This window comes from Planococcus citri, chromosome 4 (genome assembly GCF_950023065.1).
Source record: "Planococcus citri chromosome 4, ihPlaCitr1.1, whole genome shotgun sequence".
Classification (NCBI taxonomy): domain Eukaryota; kingdom Metazoa; phylum Arthropoda; class Insecta; order Hemiptera; family Pseudococcidae; genus Planococcus; species Planococcus citri.
Genome location: NC_088680.1, coordinates 3,662,903 through 3,680,124, shown reverse-complemented (window position 1 = coordinate 3,680,124; position 17,222 = coordinate 3,662,903). Strand labels below are relative to the sequence as shown.

Here is a 17,222-nt window from a genome sequence, read left to right as displayed (position 1 = left end):
CTGGCAACTTTAGCAAAAAGCACACATTTTTTGCAATTATGTATTGGCAAATAAATGATACTTTTTCGCGATCTCGACGACGACGAGATATCATCAATTCAAAACCCCCTAAAGTCAATTATAATGGTCGACGAAAAAGAAAAAAACGCAATGCAATTTGAGATCATGTACAACGGAAGATGTACCAACTTTATTTATATAACAACCATTCTTAACACATATATTATAAACTTCCACTTTTTTCCCAATCAAGTGATTCGTAACTTTTTCAATAAAATTTTTAAGTAATAATTTTATTTTCGTCGTTTGTCGTTGTCCAAACAGCCTAGCGCGGAGAACGGTCCCGGAAAGATGAGGTTCGGTAATTCCGGTCTCTTTCGTATTGAGCGTCAGAAGAGCCATCAGTGCGTGCTTGATGGTGACCACGCCGACCACGAGCGAATTGTTGTTGTTGTTGATGCGACTGACAGAAATTGCGTGAATTCTGGCCTTGATTTAATTGCTGGTAGTCGTACTCCGGTTGATGCCGTTGATGGTAGTTGAGTGGATATTGGCTTCGATTTGTATTTTCGTAAGTACGCTGGGGTCGACCGTAAAGTGAATGTTGGCTTCGATTTGTATCGTCGTACGTCCGCTGCGATCGATCGTAATTTAGAGAATAATGGCTTTGATCGGATTGACTATAGTTTTGATACGATTGCGTGTAGGTCCCCGAAGATTCGCTTCGATTTGATGGCACGTAATTTTGAGCAGATCGGGAACTAGGTGGAGTGCTTTGATAAGTGCGATTTTCCGAAATTGGTGAGCGATCTGGAGGATTCACGTTTCGCTGGTTCCTCGACTTGTGCGCAAATATTCGACATTTTCTGACTTTCGTGTTTTTAGGATTCAAGCCGAGTAATTTTAACCTTTCCATCACCTGAAATCGATAATTATTTTTTAAAAAAATAGTTTTTTTTTATCTAGTTTACAGTTAAAAGAGGTATTTCCAGTCTTACAGTTGTTATTACAACTTCATCGTTGGAATTTATTTCAACGAAAAGGTCGTTGGTGTATTCGGATGTGTAATTAACCGGGAAGTAGAAGTTTTTCATCAGGTGTGCCAAATCACCGCATTTCTGGAAGAATAGTTTAAATAATTTACATTACTAGAATAAATTACAGTGAATTTTCACCATTGAATTACTATATAATATTTACTAACCTTTTTTATTTTGTTTATTTCGTCATCTTCCGTATTATCTTTAAAATTTAAATCCAGGGCAGACGCATGTAGGAAAAAATTACCATCCACGTCAACATTGTCTGGAACAAAAATCAATAATTAATCAGCTTATATTATAAAAAAACTACTCCTTATAACTCTAGTGACAGAAAAATACCTACCAATTTCAGACTGTAAGACCGGTCTGAATACTTCTTTAATGATACGTTGGTCGATTTCATCTGTGATGTTGGCAACCTCAAATACGTACTGCCAATATTTCTCCGTTAAATTTAACCGTATTGCGTCTTCTTTATGAGATACATTCTCCGATAAGCCTTTAAAAAGGCTCATTATGGCTCTTGATAGTTTTCGTACTTCGAAATCTTCGGGTACTCTTTCCCGTAGTACACGAGAAAAAGTAGTAACCTTGTAGAAAAAACTCAAGTACCACTGCTCTTCTCTTGTTACATAATTCGCATTGAGCAAATACGTGGGAATAATTTCTTTTTCTTTCAACTCGAAGAACGGGAGCGTATTTATTTTATTATTAGCTTCAGTTAATTGTTCGGATAATTTTTCCTAAAAAAAAAAATACATAGTAACAAAACGTTGAGGTAAATGTTATACCTTGAGTGCAAATTGCTTACATTTTTCGCCTTCAAGATAGTGTTTTTTACAATTAACGATCGTAACTGAAGTTCTAGTTTGTTCTTATGGTACACATTTTCACGAATGGTTCCCAACGCAGTATCACGGTCTACCGATTGCGCAGAAAGTGAAAGTTGGGCTTGAAACATTTCCTATAAAAAGAAATATTCCACTTAAGTATATATTCTTGAGGAACAATAAATACCATAACGAAACTCTCTGTGATTAATTACTTGCTTGACGAGATCTTCAAGTTCCTGCGTATCAAATGGAATCGGCGAATGAGATTTTTCTGGGCTCGATTTATCCCCAGTTCCTAATACAGAAGCTTGGTTATAAATAATTTACATAGATATTTAAAAAAAACTACAAGAAAACTGGTACTTACCATCCTTGAGTAGAGTCGTAGACACCATTGATCGTAAATTATTTCAAGTGTCGACAACGAATTCAAAATACTAATATTGGACAAGCTTCTGAGACAAATAGCTTCAATTTGTCACATCACGAATGAAGGACATCAACAAAACACTATTTACATATAAATAAAATTGAACCTGAAACCGAACGCATCGAAATATATATGTTAGGTACCAAGTCCGAAATTGTACAATTCGGGGTTGGTACAGCCAATTTTGTACCATCTCCGAAGTGTCCGGACCAAGCGTGAATATTACTTTTTCATCGGACTTGGTTTGTACAATGCCCGGAGGGTCCGGACAGTGTGTTCGACTTGGTACAATTTGTGTTGTGCAAAGTTCGAAATATAGTTTTATAATGAATGAATTCCAATTTTACATCCCTTTATTCCATAAATATTGAACTAAATTAAAGGAAATTTAAAGATGACTCTAAAATACACACCACCAGCAGAACTTTCAGGTGCTGAAATTCATTTGTTGATTTTTGGGGAAATTTTTAAAGATTCAAATATTGCTATGCTCACTTCTCAAAAAAAAAAAATAAAAGATCAAATTGAGGTACTTACTAACTAAAATGCTGAAATTTGGTTTTGACTCTCTATTTTTAACTTCTCGAGTCGTTTGGTGGTGGTTTTGATTTTTTTGGGCGGTATTTATGCACAGGCAACTTAGGCAGCTGCCTAGGGCTGCAAATTTTCGGAGGCAGCAAATTTTGAAGCGTTTTCATCTCGATTTTTGCGATTTTTTTTATATTTCTAAATTGTATAAGTATAAGTATTTAGAGCAAAATTAAAATTTAGCATAAACCTGGATTAGCCATCGATCTTTATGACCTTTTCGATAAATTTTTTCAAAACCATTTTGTATTAGTATTAGTTCAAATCCAAAATTTTTTCAATTTTTTAAAAAATTACTGGAGAAATCTGCTATTAACTCATAAAATTGATAATATGGTAGGTACAAACCAAATTTCAGCCTTTCACGACAATTTGTTAAAATTTTGACTTTGAAAAATCCATAAAAAAATGAATTTGGAATCTAAGTATTAGTGCGTAGTTTTCAAATGAGTAAGGCACGAGAATTTCACGACTAGAGAAGTTGAAAATAGAGAGTAAAAACCAAATTTCAGCATTTTAGTTAGTAAGTACCTCAATTTGATATTTTTTTTTTTTTTTTTTTTTTTTGAGAAGTGAGCATAGCAATATTTGAATCTGTAAAAATTTCCCCAAAAATCAACAAATGAATTTCAGCACCTGAAAATTCTGCTGGTGGTGTGTATTTTAGAGTCATCTTTAAATTTCCTCTAATTTGGTTCAATATTTATGGAATAAAGGGATGTAAAATTCGAATTCATTCATTATAAAACTATATTTCGGACTTTGCACAACACAAATTGTACCAAGTCGAACACTTTGTCCGGACCCTCCGGGCATTGTACAAACCAAGTCCGATGAAAAAGCAATATTCACGCTTGGTCCGGACACTTCGGAGATGGTACAAAATTGGCTGTACCAACCCCGAATTGTACAATTTCGGACTTGGTACCTAACATATACAACTTATTCGAGATGAATGAAGATGAATCAATTATTATTAATTACAACGAAAACAACACTCACCTGCATAATGCTTGAGGCAAAGAAGAAATAATAGGACCGTACCCCTGCGAATTATCGTACTACAATTCAAACAACGGAGCAGCTACTAACTTATAATTCTTGGGAACCGCAAAAAGAGCTGCGAAAGAAATAATTTAATCAGAAACTCAACGACAAAGTAGACTATCGTGACGAGAAAACGAACAAAATAACCAACCTTTCTCTCCAAGTTGCACTAAAAATAATTTCTTGTGTTCCTTTGGTTTAGTTATATGAGGAGGAATGTACGGATACTGAGGTGGCTCAAAATTCGGTCTCCACCAGTTACCTATTGTGTCTTCAATTGTCCAATCAGGTTCAATATTCCATCTTGTCTACCTAATGTCTGAAAAAATACACCTTCAATTAGTCCTGTATAAAAAAGAGCAAAAACACCAAGTGTCCGAACTCCGAAGTTACGTAACCTGTCCGAAATTAGGGGTTTTGACAGTATATTAATACAGAAAAACGTTCGTTATTTTATCCTTTTCAAAATGGGTCTTTACCGAAAGCTGTACCTTTTGCCTTTGCCGCTCAAAAGTTCTTGAAGATTAAAGTTGCGGAAAGTCGGGAAAGTGTTCAAATTGTCATCAAATTGTGTTATCTCTGTTATCAGACACTTAGTGTTGATTGTAGTACAGTGTAGCAAAATGGACGAAGAAAAAACATAAAAATTATTTTTTCAACTTTTTAATCATTCGTAAATTTTATTTTATTTAATATACAAAATTTCATTTTCATACTAATTTGAAAAAATTTTCAAACAGACTTTGAACTTTGAAAGCTTTTTTTTTGTTTTTTAGTTTTCACGAAAGCTTTTTTAATTTCTTTGTTTTTACACAACGTGTAATCAAATGATCATACACAAATCCTAAAAACAAAAGAGCGGGAAAATTTGATAATTTTTTTTTATCATGGAAAAAAAATGTATTTTTAAAATCTGACGCATTCGCGTATTTTTTAAAAGTTGAAGCGTTTAAATTGAAAATATAAATCGTATATTTGATATTTAGTAATTTTATAATTGTTTTTCAGTTATTCGAGATCATGAATATGTATTCCGATGGACCCAAACGTCGCCGGACATCGAGCTTTGCAGCTTTGTACAAAACGATAATCATTGGTATGGTTTTGTTTACTATTCTTTTTACTCTCCTAAATCTATCTTAAATTAACAAAACGATGCTGCGTATTGACAAGAAATCGGTATCTTGTTCAAACCTGAATCCATTTACGTTTCTCTTCATTGGCCGGTGTTTTTTTTACGTAAAACATTAATCCAGTATTATTATGTCAGATACAGAAACCTCCCAAATCGATCAAGTGAATTCGAGCACCATAGAACCCAGCTCTAGAGAAGAAATAATCAAAAAGTAAGCTGTCATTTTCATTATTCGGTATCTTGAATTATGTCAGCACATCGTTCTAAACGGATATTTGTTGTATTTCATTTAGTTATACGTCGTTATGCGCTGCAGAAATAGAACAGTGGAAGAAAAAAGACAGCGAAGTAGCATTTGAAAGCCGTTCGAAGATGAGGTATGTTACTGGTTGTGTTACGAGACAACTGTACGTAGTCGTAACTTTGTATATTGCATGATTCAACAGACAAGTGAATCCTGTGCTGACTTGGGAAGATTGTAAAAGTTGCCTTTCACCCGAAGATATCGAATTCCTGAATAAAAAGTCGAGTTGTGATAAGTTAGCTGAGAAATTGAAGAAGGTAGTCGAAGCGAGCGAGACGGTGAATTGCTTATTGGATAAGTACGACGCTAAGGTGAATGCGTCTGTTAAGGAAACATGCGCATCGGTTGGTAAAATGAATAAAGATTTTTGTAATTACTTATTGAATTCCGACGAAGGTAACGATTCGCTAGAATTGAATAACGATGTGAATTTGTAATTTTATCGTTTTTTTTTGTTCGTTAAGTTGTATTATATTATTCCTAATTTTGTTCTATCTCTATCGTAATTAGAATCAGCGCTGAAAATGCGAATTTATGAGTAGTTTACCAGTCAATTATTGAAGTAGATGTGGCAATGATGATGTAAAACATGTTTTGAAATTCAATTTATTAATGATATTATTTTCGTCCAGTTCAAATCAAATCGAAAACTGTATCGATGATTTATTTGAAGATGCATTTCACTTTTTTTTAAATAAAATATTTCAACAGAAGTTAATTTCACACAACATAGTTTTTATTTTTCATCTGTTTTAAATGCATCAAATTATAATTTTAATTTGATATTGGTGAAGTACAAACAATACTTACAGTAAAATGAACAATTAACTACACGTTTTCTTCAAATGAATAATAGTATATCACTCACAAATATGTACTTAGATAGATGCAGATTTAGTCGCGAGTATCTTAAAAGCAAGTTGCTCTCCAGAAAGATGATAAAATTAAAATCGAAACTGGAAATTCTTCTAATTTGATCAGCTGTATTAAAAAATCTACAAAATACAACGTCTGTTTCGTAATTTGCGGACTTTTCATGAAACGATCTAACAATTTTCTTAACAACTTTCCATCAAACGATCGAGCTATTTTTTTTAGCAATTTTTAATCGAACAATTGAGTAACTTTCTATCGAACGATCGATCAATTTTCGAAAAATATGACGAGAATATAGAATGAGAATTCACACAAGAATATCAACGTTCTTTAAAATTATAAATTCCGGCCTTTCGTCGTCATTCCCTCATTTAATCCAATTATAAATTCATTTTCGTTGACCGGTGAATGATGATTTAAGACATCAACTGGGCCATCGCTGGTAAGAATAGTCAAAGTTTCTCCGCCAACAGAACAGAAATCGTCGCTATCGTCCATTTTAGACAACTGATCCTAAAATATGAAGAAATTACGTTGAATTATCAGATCATAGTACGAAGCTACTAAATGTGACATTTATTACTCACCGAGCTGAAATTATCGTTTAAGAACTCACTGTCGTCGTCGCAATCATCAAATTTATCGCTGGTTTCAAAATTCGTCTGCAACGAACCTTCAGCTATCTGTATAATCTACACGATTCGATCGAAAATAAAACCAGTCAATATTCAATATACGAAAAAACTCTTTTATAAAAACATTCGTTGAAACGAAACCGTACTTCAGTTTCTTCTTCCAATTCTTCGTCTTCTTCTTCGATATCCTCCATTATTTCATTTTCCGAAATTAATCCATTTGCAAAAATGAAAGGATCACAAGCGAAGTTATTTCTATTCAATTCCGATTCGTTGCATTGGTTTTCTTCGGTTTTTCTTTTACAGTTCTGATCAGCCTGCAAAAACAACACAGCTATTACTATACCGGCACATTCGCAAACGAATAACTGGCGATGAAAATTGAAAATAGAAATCACGTACTCTGTTCGTTCCAATGGGAAGTCCTTTGAGTTTTCTTCGCCAGACCGTGCGACATTTCGAATCCATGTTTTGCTTAATCCTGAACCAATCTTTTTCACTGATACCGAATCTATGCAGAAGATGACAGCGAATTCCGTATATCTACGACAGACGGGCCAATATTACGTAATGTTTAATAAATACATTGAGAGTTTACAGGTCAAATTAACCTACGAATAAAGGATCCAATTGTTTCTTGCCATGTTTTCCTTTTCCGGTGAGATTCGATATAGCTAGAACTTCTCGAGGGAAAAGATGATCGAGTAAAGTCAACGCCATTTTCTCAGGAGTCAGACAATGGGTATTTATATGCAGAAGTTCGCTATAAATGAAACGTAATTCATTAATTTTCATTTTACACGATCCAAAAAACAGAAAATGAAACGTACCCAGGAGTAATAGGGACCCTAACTTTGGATTCCATTTGTGTGTCGTCTCCTAACCAGCTTCCATCAGGGTAATCTTGTTCGCTATTTAGTGATATTACTTGAAAACTAGAATCCAGCGATACTTGAGCTTCTACAAGAGGCGGTACTTTATTTGGTACTAATACAACAGGAGCTGAAAATCTAAAACCAGACGATTTGAGTTCAGTATCAAATTAACGTAATACTCGATATTGCAACGAAAACAACTATCAACTTACATTTCTTGATTTAAATTCTGTTTCTGGGAAACTGATTCTACAGTTAGAAGCTGAACGACGTCAGCGATGCTGGTTAAAATCTTATTAACGTTTTCAATTTTAGTCGACAATTCTTGGCAACATTTCATCGAACTGGCAGGAAACGACGATTTGTTTCCTTTGATGATGTTTTCCGTATGGTACAGAATACTGCTACATACACTCGATACAGAGTTTATTTTGCTATCTAACGAATTAATTTTCTGCTCTAAACTGGAGAATGTGTTCTTGATTAGGTCAGTTATGCTTAACAAATCACGACTGAAATTAAATCCGTCGACGCAGACAGTTTCTTCTTTTTTAGCGAATGGTATTTGAGGTTGTTGTACTATTAATACTCGTTTCATGATGATCTTGTACGAATTACGGTCACAAATCAATCGATATTTCTGTAAAAAATATAGAATGTTGATGGAATATATCAGTGGAGATTGTTCGATGATTCTATAGTCACGTTTCCTGCACAAAAAATCGAAGAAAATATTCTAAAGTGAAGAGAAATTACCTAGTTCCTGGCTTTCTAAAATACAGTATCATTCAGTCGATGGATACATTTCTATATAAACGAAGGAATATGAACTAATTATATTTAAAAAACAGACGACTTATGTATCTTTTATCAATGAACCGCAATCAAAACAACCGATCACTCAACTAGATCAATTCTGATTGAGAATTTGAGAAATCAATGACCGAATTACGATAAGTCGATTCACAAACGAACCTAGATAATTTCATTCATAAATTTCCGAAGAGATATCGAATTATCAAAATGAAAATAAAAAAGTGGATAAATTGAAAACTGAATTCAGTGAAAACACATTTCATTCAACGTAGGAGACCGAAGACGATGGGCGAAGCTAAATAGCGTATTTAGCTGCTATGCGCCTGCGCCATCAACATTTATGAGTCATAATCGTTTATGAATGATGAGTGATGACTGATCAAGATCAATAATTCCTTCGGTGGCCAGTCGTAGTCCTATTGATCATTGATTAAAATAATTTCAACGTTTTTAAGCGTTCATTGACTTTGTAAACCGATGATCTCCGAACTTTAATTGAAAATTAGTCTCGTCCCTCTAATCGAACTCATTCAGTTCTTTACCAACTGGATCGGTAACCAAAGCAACACATTTTCGTACCTATTACTAAAATCAGTTCTCAAATGAACATCGGATCATTTCGAACACCCAACGACAGTTACATCAACAACTAAAATAGTCAATTTCTAATCGTTTCACATTCAAAAACCTGAAAAATTCCAACGATACAATAAAGTTTTCGATCATTATCTTTCAAGTTTGGCTTTCGCCTTCTCCAGCAGTTCGTTTTTGGGTACGAGGTACGAATTTGAGAGAACACTACGTCTGCGATCAGTTTCTCGACTTCGTGATCAAAAAGTATTACTTTCGGCATTCCATCTTTCGTAATCATCACTATACTGAAACAAAGTTACCTAAAATTGTAAACTTTATTAAGTAACTAAGTTACAAGAAAATGAACATCTTGGGTAGGAAACAAAACTTCGACTTATTGGTCACTAAATAATAAATTACGAGTACATCTTATCCTCAAACAACATCGTCACCATTTACTAATTCAGAGTACATAGTTGTAAACTCCATAGAAGGCATTCGTTCCGATTCTTCCAACGATTTCAACAATTCACGAGCTGATTTTAAATCGTTATTTCGACCTAAAATTCAAAATTCAATTACATATCAGTTTATTACGTATTAACCTCTAATAAAAATCTACGAAAACGAGCAATACTTACAATAAATCTTCAATAAATTAATATAAATAGGTTCCATGTTCAACTTGGTACTCTTGAAAGCAATTTCCAAATTCGTTAAAGTCTTAACGTTATTCGTATCAGATAATTTATTACACTCGTGCCATAATAGCTTTTCTTCAATTCCAGTGTACGATTCCTGAGGAAACAGTAATTATGAAAACTTTGTCGAGGAATAATTCAAGTAGGTCCATTTTTCAACTCAGCTTTCCGTAAATGAATAAAAAACGTACGAAGAGCAGAGATAAAAAATGCACCAAAACCACACAAAATGATAGATGAAAAATTTCGAATATTTTCCAAGTCGAAACAACACGAATAAGACGTACTTTTAAATACAACTTCAAAGATACCAACAATCCCATTTCAGCCAAACACAAAATGTACACCAAATTCGTATGACTAGAACCGTATAAATATCCAGCGGTTTGCAAAACTTTATCCAACAATAGTTGAAATTTCGGCTCACTCTTGTGAACTTTCTCTTCCACAGCCAACGCAGCTAATCTAGATATAATTTTATGTTTCATTGGCATCAGTCTGTAACGATTCGCGTACTTCAAACAAGCTAACGTAGCATTCTCGACTTGATTTCTAAAGTAAGAAGAAAATTAATGATAAAATTTCATTAAGATAGGAGTCGGTTTCAAAATAAACTAATACCTTATTAAATAATATTGCATTATGGGTTTGAATAGCATGATTTTGAGGTAACAATAATTACTCTTGACTAAATATTCGAGTAATTGTTCGGCAGCTTGTACTCCGTGATTTTGAGCAACCGTTTCGATTAATTTCAAACACTCGTTACTTAAATCATCTTCTTGAAAGTTCGTTCTGCTTTTCAGTATTTCGTACGTAACTAAAACCAAGCAATACAACGTGATTTCGAATTCTCGAGTAAATTAAACACTCGATGAAAAATTTACCTTCGAGACGACCTTTCCTAGCTGCAGCATCGGCCAACATGATGTATTTCGCTGGTTCGAGTTTTTCATGCGAACCGTGCGATTTCATGTCGAGGAATAAATCATACGCCATGTTGAAATTGCCATTTAGGCAGAAACATTTCATTAACGAAGCTTTCATACCCAATGAAAAGTCCATATTCCTCTCTTCCAATTCCTATAAGAAGACAAAACAATTGAAAAAAACTGTCGACTTTTAAGATACAGTTTAACGAAATGTTACAGAACCTGTTTCAATTCCACAACACGAGCAACGTTGCCTCTTTCTGCGTGCATTATCAGCAGTCTTCTGAGAGCTTGTCTCGTGGGATAATTATGTTTCCTTAGATGGACGACGTTATCTTCCAATTCGTCAATATTCATATCTCTCTAATAGAAAAATAAATGAAAATTCGTATCGGCAGTTTCAAGTTGGTTAAATATACGCACTAAGTGAGGTCTTGGCGAGGGAGAAGAATGGTTGTTCACTTCATTTAGAAGATTATTCAGCCAAATTTCTTCGTCTAAATTGTGTAATTTCAAATAAAGTCTCAGTTCTTCCAAGTCAGCTTTAAATAAACTCGTTTTGGTTTTCCTGAACGTCTGTTTTGAAGGTAAAATCACACATATAATAACATTAAAATGATACTAAAACGACACAGTGATTTGAAAACAGAATATTGAAACGATAATTACGTTTAAAAACTTTTCAATCAAATATGGTCGAGCGCCCTTTTTGAAATGAACAACCAAATTATGAAACACTTTGAGCAAATGCTGAGTATCATCGGAACATATTTTGGAAACAGCGTCAAAATCCTGACAGCGAATTAATAACGAAGCCAAGGCGAAATATAATTTTTCGTGATCTATTTCCGATTTGTATTTGTCATCTGCGAGAAAAAAATTACATTACCGAAAACAAACCAAAAATAATTTCGTTGCGATTCGTCGAAGAAGAAAAAAAATACTTACACAATTCCATCGCGAGTGAAATTTGATTTTTTTGCAGAGCTAAAACCATCAAAGGTGTAGCAAAACTACTCGAAGGAATTCCGAGTTTTTCCAATTTTTCAAACGTTTCGCTCGATTTCATCAAATGCAGGTGTTTCAAAACGTACGTACGCAAAGTATCGTAATCTAATTCGACATTCAACCGGTTCATAGCATTTATCACATTATACATTTCTGCAAAGATAACGTAAATATACTCGACTGGAATATCGAGGTATTTTGCGAAGATGAAGTACACTAAAACTCACGCTGATTATTCCGACACGATAAAAATATGGGCCAAAAAAAATGAGGTCTGAGAGGCATTTCGACAGATCTCATAGCTTCGAAGAAAGCCAAAGTGTAGGTGAATAAACGGCAACGTAACGAAGTATAAGCAGCTCTTCTCAAACGTATCGTTGTATCTTTCTCGAAACAAAATTGTAAAATATCGTTCAAAGGCTGAAAGTATTGAAATACTATAAGGTAATTTACAAGTCACGTTTGTTTCAATATTATCACGAAACATCATTACAGACCATTTGTGACCGCACCATGTTTGTAACTATGAGGTCTATGTAAGAACATGGTGGCAATTCATCGATACCAGGAGTCATATGGTAGACCAGATCACCCATATAATTCAATACTTCAAACATGGCCGGATAATTCTTTATAGATAAACATCTCGCGGTTAAATTACATAAAGTTATCGGATTAGGTATCCAATCATCTCTCGGACCAAGCACCTGCGTTAAAACAAACGAATTACATATTAGTCGTTCTGAAATAATCAACATGATGTCTTCTCACAATATGTTGCTGAAAGAGCATTCAATCGCTCGACAACGACCGTCAAAGGAGAACGTTATTTTCGGCTATGTTTTGAACACAAATATCTATAGGTATACAAGATCAATGTGCCTTCGCATAGCCTTTCGAAAGGTGATTTTTTTTAGACTGTGTTCTGTATTGGGTTATGCTAATTTAACTACTTTTCAGTCAACTAGCGACCGTTAATAAGAACAAGTTTCTGTAGGCCGCCTACTGAACACATTTAGGTAATATTTTCCCAAAATGTGGCTAATTTCGGCCAATTGATTCGAACTATCGATAAAAATGGAGAAAACTTACACTAGGAATAAACGCGAGTAAATCTGTCCCACGTATTACACTCTGAACAATCAATATTCGTTCTAGTAAGGAAAACTCAATCGATTTTTCTCGAGCTTCTCTCAACACCTCATCGAATCGATTTGGACTTTCTACCATCTGTTCGGCGATACCTCTGAGTAAACTTGTATAAGTTCCAGAATTCAAATTACCGGATGTATTCTTCAAGTAATCCTTGGCACTGTCCAATCCTCTGCGAAAAATAAAGTATTAATACGATGAATTCAGTAAATCAACGGTTATCTTTTTCACATTAATATTACCAACCTACTTTTAACAGTGGCGAATAAAATAGCATTGAGGCATCTGTCGGAAGCTTCGTATGAGTCTTTTTTCATAGCAGACAATACGAATTCGATGCCATCGATGTTTTGATTTTCACAAGCACATTCTAACAACAATGTGTACGTTTCGGAAGTAGGGGAACATCCGTCTTTCAAAATGGTATTGAGTAGATCTTTCGGTTCGACGTAAGTACCACAATCTCGAAGAACACGTAATAAAAGATGATAGGAATCTAAGTCGATGATACCTGGAAATGAACGCGAGAATTTATTTATTATTATTACTATACAGGTAGGAAAATTGGAATAAAGCGATAAATACGAAAATTAATTCTTACCACTTTTTTTCATTTTATCCCAAATTCTCCACACATATTCGCTTCGTTTCAGCGACGACTCCTCGTGCATGCAATTGCAAGCGTTGATTAGAATCACACTATCGGCTTTGGTGATTTTCGTAACTATAATTAAAACATCAGCAAAATTAATTCGAGTATTACGTTTGGATTTAACCAAAAGCGAAATGTAATTCACATTTGAAGCAAGGATGTACTAAAATACTATCGACTGAGAATACTGAAATACTGAACCCAAGTTCAAGTTTTACGCTGAGTTTTCTCAGTTTTTTCTGTAACTCGATAGTCGTATTCTTGATGTTGAAAGAATACCTCGTTGAGATGGATTTGATCGGCGTAACGTGACTGAAAAATCGTGTACAATTTTTGAAAATTAGTACGAACACGAAAGTAATGAAGCAACACGTGCGATTTTTGTATTATACTTACCTCGAATGAGAATGGCAGGCAGACGAGGACGATACAGGGCATTTGGCATGGATGCTTTTGAGTAATTTCACATTGCAGAATGCGTACCTCGTCCTCATTACTCGTCTGCACAAGTTGAACATATTATGAAGGAATATGTTACCGAAACTTGAGAATATTCTGATCACAGGTCAGATCATTTTTCATTGCATTGCATCAGTCTAACTAACAGACAGAATGTCATCCTATTGATAAGAGCATTTAATTCATAACAGTAAATAACAGATGTTAAGGTTCACATTTTCCGGAATATTTAATGAAATTTTGCAGCTATTGCACCATCATATGATCAAATAACACATAAATTTTAATACTAATTACTAATTAGTAATTACTTACGAAAAATTTTTTAAATAAATTAAATAATTAATTTTACAAAAAAATTAAAATTATTATCAGAAGGTGAAAATTTTTAATTCAGGAGAGTTGTGAAAGTAGCAAGACAGCAAGACGCGTGAGAAAATGATCAGTGTTCTCAGATTTACAAATCGGAAAATACCTCCAGAAAATAAATAAATAAAAGATTTTGAATTGAAATTTTTTGCTAGAAAAAAACTTTTAATTTTTAAAATAAATACAACAAAAATCATTCATTTTTATTTTATTTATCAAAAAAAATTGAAAATTGTCCATTTATTATCATGATCAGGGCTGTTTCATGATACCGTATTTTAGATCCTTTTTGCAATCCATTGCCAAAAAATATATTGATAGAATACCTATGTAATGTCTTATGTCTTATGAAGGTCTTATGTCTAAATTCAACGGAGAATTTCAAACAAGCTTCCAAAAATATTTTTCGAGGTCGAGAAGTAAGAAATAATATCTCTGTAGTTCAAGTGCTGCTACTGTTTGAAAAACGATTTCGTTATCATTTTGAATTGCTACTATTATTGTTTCATGTTTGTTTAAAATATATTTTTTTCTACAGATCTCCTTGTTGTATAGTTTACCTACTTAATCGAAGGTAGATGAATATTATATAGAATTAGAATCAATTTCCAAATTCATGATTAATGTTCTTTGTAGGGTGGTTCAACCTCATCTGGGACAGGAATAGTATGTAGTTGGCGGAATAAAACCAGTTATCTTTGGTATTTCAAAAATGATGCGTAAGCAATCCAATAAACCTTTATCGAACACTCCGTACATTTGGAATCCAGCTTCTGCATCTGCAGCCTTCACTCACATCCATTCCTCTAGACTCTTATCAAAAAATCCGCTTAACGTGAAAGCCGAAACCTTCCAGGCCAGGTACGTAGTCTCCCAAGTTCTTCGCTTCTGACACTGCGGTTTCATCCAACGAACCTTTTTCCATCTGTAGCTTTTTTTTCATGTCGGCGATCTTGGGAAATGCAAAGCCGCCGCCGCCGTAAGTCAGAGTCAAATCACCATCTTCAAGCCTCAAGGATTCTACGGGTAAATTGTACAGATTGGTTATTCAATGCATTAGTCAGGTTGATTTTCATTATTACGAACTTACTAGGTAGGTATAGATAAAGAGAAAGAATGCTCTTTCCCATTCTGCGGTGTCTTTTGGGGGAGATTTAAAACCTATAAGGTTTAGGGTAGAATCTAACAATAAGTACGAGCTTTCCATAAGAACCCTGAAATCGAAAAATCATTTTCTAGAAAAATCCGTTTTGTGGCCAAATGGTTATAGCCTAGTAATGATTTAGAAATAGGTAATCCAAAATTACGAAATACTTACAGAAGCATAAACTTTTCTGCCCTTTAATGTCAAACAAAATATGAAAAACGAACACAGACCAATTATCTTGAGCTGCATTGTAAGTACTATAGGTACATATATAATATTAAAATGTTTCGAACCCGCAAATCTTAGCAGGTATTATTGATTTTAATGATTTATGTACCTTTGATGACCATACTCTGCAACTGAATCTTATTATTAAAAACGTTTCATCTCGTTCTCGTAATTTCATTATCAAAATATTTCACTATCTGTGGTGGCGATGCTACATTAACATCTTATTATAGATACACTCAAGATCGAGTAATTCGATATTAATATGTAAATTAAAACTTGCAAAAGGCACTTCGGGTACACCCTCCCATTGTACTGTGAAAATTTGGACCCTCTAGGTCATTTTGGAGGGGCCACAGGCTGTCTGAAAAATTGGAAAACGCGTAAAATAGCAAAAAAATCCACTTTTTTGACCCTGGAGAGAGGTCAAATAGGGTTGGAAGGTTGAACCCTGCAATAATCCCTCATGGAGCACCCTTCCATTGTATGCTGAGAATTTGGACCTTCTAGATCAATTTTAGGGTAGAAGGGGTCAAAAACTGGGGTCAAATGTGGTTTTTCCTACCTTAATCAGGGTGGTGATAGTCTAGGAAGCTGAAATTTGGATATGTTGATCACAATGGGGGTAATGACCAATAGTATGATTTTGGACCCTTTTCATCTATTTGGGATCATATTATGCCCCTCCAAAAAATGACCTTTCTGTAAAAATGGGGTTGGAAGATTGAAACATGCAAAAGGCACTTCAGGTACATCCTCCCATTGTACTGTGAGAATTTGGACCCCCTGGGTCAATTTGGAGGGGCTGTAGGCTGTCTGAAAAATTGAAAAACACATAAATAGACCAAAAATCCACTTTTTGACTCTTGAAAGAGGTCAAATAGGGTTAGAAGGTTGAAACCTGCAATAATCACTCATGGGGCACCTTCCCATTGTATTCTGAAAATTTGGACCTTCCAGATCAATTTTAGGGATGAGGGGGGGTCAAAAATTGGGGTCAAATGTGGTTTTTCTTACCTTAAATGGGGTGGGGATGACTTAGGGAGCTGAAATTTGGATATGTTGATCACAATGAAGGTACTGACCAATGGTATGATTTTGGTCCCTTTTCATCAATTTGGGGTCATATAACGACCCTCCAAAAAAATGACCTTTCTGTAATTTTCAACTTTGAGCCTTCAAACTGCGGGTGTCAATTCTAGGTCCTAGAAGAACCCCATTCCCTAAGTTTAAGTTGATTTGATCAATTAGAGCAGATTCCAGGTCACAAAATGTAAAAATGAACATTGTGCTGAAGCTGAAACTCTGGGAATCGTCTAGTTCTAGTTTGAGCTCAAAACGTCGGGAAGCGGGAACTATCAAAATTTTTGATCCCCGACCTTTTTATCCAAAGTTGGGCCTACCACAGTCCACAACAGC

At 34.5% G+C, this 17,222-nt stretch overlaps 4 protein-coding genes and 1 non-coding gene across 9 annotated transcripts; 1 reads left to right on the top strand and 4 right to left on the bottom strand.

Moving 5' to 3' along the window:
- Nucleotides 1-156: 156 nt before the first annotated feature.
- LOC135845393 (uncharacterized) lies at nt 157-4,541 on the bottom strand. Of its 4 annotated transcripts, none has more exons than XM_065363902.1 (10): nt 4,433-4,541; nt 4,093-4,260; nt 3,897-4,014; nt 2,244-2,412; nt 2,089-2,171; nt 1,855-2,007; nt 1,387-1,786; nt 1,205-1,305; nt 999-1,118; nt 157-919 (listed from the first exon to the last, which is right to left on the bottom strand). In XM_065363902.1, the coding sequence occupies exons 4-10, from the start codon at nt 2,269-2,271 to the stop codon at nt 326-328; spliced, it is 1,479 nt and encodes a 492-aa protein (XP_065219974.1). In that variant the 5' UTR covers nt 2,272-2,412; nt 3,897-4,014; nt 4,093-4,260; nt 4,433-4,541; the 3' UTR covers nt 157-325. The 4 variants fall into 4 exon arrangements, with proteins under 4 accessions (XP_065219974.1, XP_065219977.1, XP_065219975.1 ...); XM_065363905.1 differs by having other exon boundaries at nt 4,421-4,536; XM_065363903.1 differs by having other exon boundaries at nt 4,340-4,533.
- A 307-nt stretch (nt 4,542-4,848) lies between these two features.
- Nucleotides 4,849-6,093, top strand: LOC135845397 (uncharacterized). Of its 2 annotated transcripts, none has more exons than XM_065363911.1 (4): nt 4,849-5,037; nt 5,218-5,287; nt 5,370-5,453; nt 5,523-6,093. In XM_065363911.1, exons 1-4 carry the CDS (start codon nt 4,962-4,964, stop codon nt 5,815-5,817), a joined length of 525 nt encoding a protein of 174 aa, XP_065219983.1. In that variant the 5' UTR covers nt 4,849-4,961; the 3' UTR covers nt 5,818-6,093. The 2 variants fall into 2 exon arrangements, with proteins under 2 accessions (XP_065219983.1, XP_065219982.1); XM_065363910.1 differs by having other exon boundaries at nt 5,212-5,287.
- A 1-nt stretch (nt 6,094) lies between these two features.
- LOC135845395 (protein BANP-like) lies at nt 6,095-9,343 on the bottom strand. Its single transcript, XM_065363907.1, has 8 exons — nt 8,523-9,343; nt 7,979-8,406; nt 7,722-7,901; nt 7,507-7,654; nt 7,294-7,434; nt 7,038-7,208; nt 6,844-6,948; nt 6,095-6,769 (listed from the first exon to the last, which is right to left on the bottom strand). Exons 2-8 carry the CDS (start codon nt 8,362-8,364, stop codon nt 6,593-6,595), a joined length of 1,308 nt encoding a protein of 435 aa, XP_065219979.1. The 5' UTR covers nt 8,365-8,406; nt 8,523-9,343; the 3' UTR covers nt 6,095-6,592.
- A 128-nt stretch (nt 9,344-9,471) lies between these two features.
- Nucleotides 9,472-14,416, bottom strand: LOC135845391 (leucine-rich PPR motif-containing protein, mitochondrial-like). The gene is made up of 16 exons (XM_065363900.1): nt 13,997-14,416; nt 13,746-13,912; nt 13,550-13,672; nt 13,195-13,459; nt 12,889-13,120; nt 12,294-12,503; nt 12,024-12,216; nt 11,737-11,949; nt 11,458-11,654; nt 11,212-11,364; nt 11,011-11,151; nt 10,744-10,939; nt 10,478-10,676; nt 10,144-10,408; nt 9,797-9,953; nt 9,472-9,715 (listed from the first exon to the last, which is right to left on the bottom strand). The coding sequence occupies exons 1-16, from the start codon at nt 14,116-14,118 to the stop codon at nt 9,591-9,593; spliced, it is 2,958 nt and encodes a 985-aa protein (XP_065219972.1). The 5' UTR covers nt 14,119-14,416; the 3' UTR covers nt 9,472-9,590.
- LOC135846135 (small nucleolar RNA SNORA16B/SNORA16A family) lies at nt 12,554-12,695 on the bottom strand. Its single transcript, XR_010558912.1, has one exon. It is a non-coding gene; the product is annotated as a small nucleolar RNA SNORA16B/SNORA16A family (small nucleolar RNA).
- Nucleotides 14,417-17,222: the final 2,806 nt, after the last annotated feature.

What these genes read in the sequence shown, in the direction of transcription:
- LOC135845397 (XM_065363910.1), top strand. Translation starts at nt 4,962, where the DNA reads ATGAATATGTATTCCGATGGACCCAAACGTCGCCGGACATCGAGCTTT. An exon ending in GTACAAAACGATAATCATTG is followed by an intron (nt 5,038 to 5,211) that starts GTATGGTTTTGT and finishes TTATTATGTCAG; the next exon opens with ATACAGAAACCTCCCAAATC. An exon ending in GAAAGCCGTTCGAAGATGAG is followed by an intron (nt 5,454 to 5,522) that starts GTATGTTACTGG and finishes ATGATTCAACAG; the next exon opens with ACAAGTGAATCCTGTGCTGA.
- LOC135845395 (XM_065363907.1), bottom strand. Translation starts at nt 8,364, where the DNA reads ATGAAACGAGTATTAATAGTACAACAACCTCAAATACCATTCGCTAAA. An exon ending in CAGAATTTAAATCAAGAAAT is followed by an intron (nt 7,902 to 7,978) that starts GTAAGTTGATAG and finishes GTCTGGTTTTAG; the next exon opens with ATTTTCAGCTCCTGTTGTAT. An exon ending in AACAATTGGATCCTTTATTC is followed by an intron (nt 7,435 to 7,506) that starts GTAGGTTAATTT and finishes CGTCTGTCGTAG; the next exon opens with ATATACGGAATTCGCTGTCA.
- LOC135845393 (XM_065363902.1), bottom strand. Translation starts at nt 2,271, where the DNA reads ATGGTGTCTACGACTCTACTCAAGGATG. An exon ending in CTATCTTGAAGGCGAAAAAT is followed by an intron (nt 1,787 to 1,854) that starts GTAAGCAATTTG and finishes TTTTTTTTTTAG; the next exon opens with GAAAAATTATCCGAACAATT. An exon ending in GGTCTTACAGTCTGAAATTG is followed by an intron (nt 1,306 to 1,386) that starts GTAGGTATTTTT and finishes TTTTTGTTCCAG; the next exon opens with ACAATGTTGACGTGGATGGT.
- LOC135845391 (XM_065363900.1), bottom strand. Translation starts at nt 14,118, where the DNA reads ATGTTCAACTTGTGCAGACGAGTAATGAGGACGAGGTACGCATTCTGC. An exon ending in ACATGGTGCGGTCACAAATG is followed by an intron (nt 12,217 to 12,293) that starts GTCTGTAATGAT and finishes CAATACTTTCAG; the next exon opens with CCTTTGAACGATATTTTACA. An exon ending in TTCACTCGCGATGGAATTGT is followed by an intron (nt 11,655 to 11,736) that starts GTAAGTATTTTT and finishes TTTTTCTCGCAG; the next exon opens with ATGACAAATACAAATCGGAA.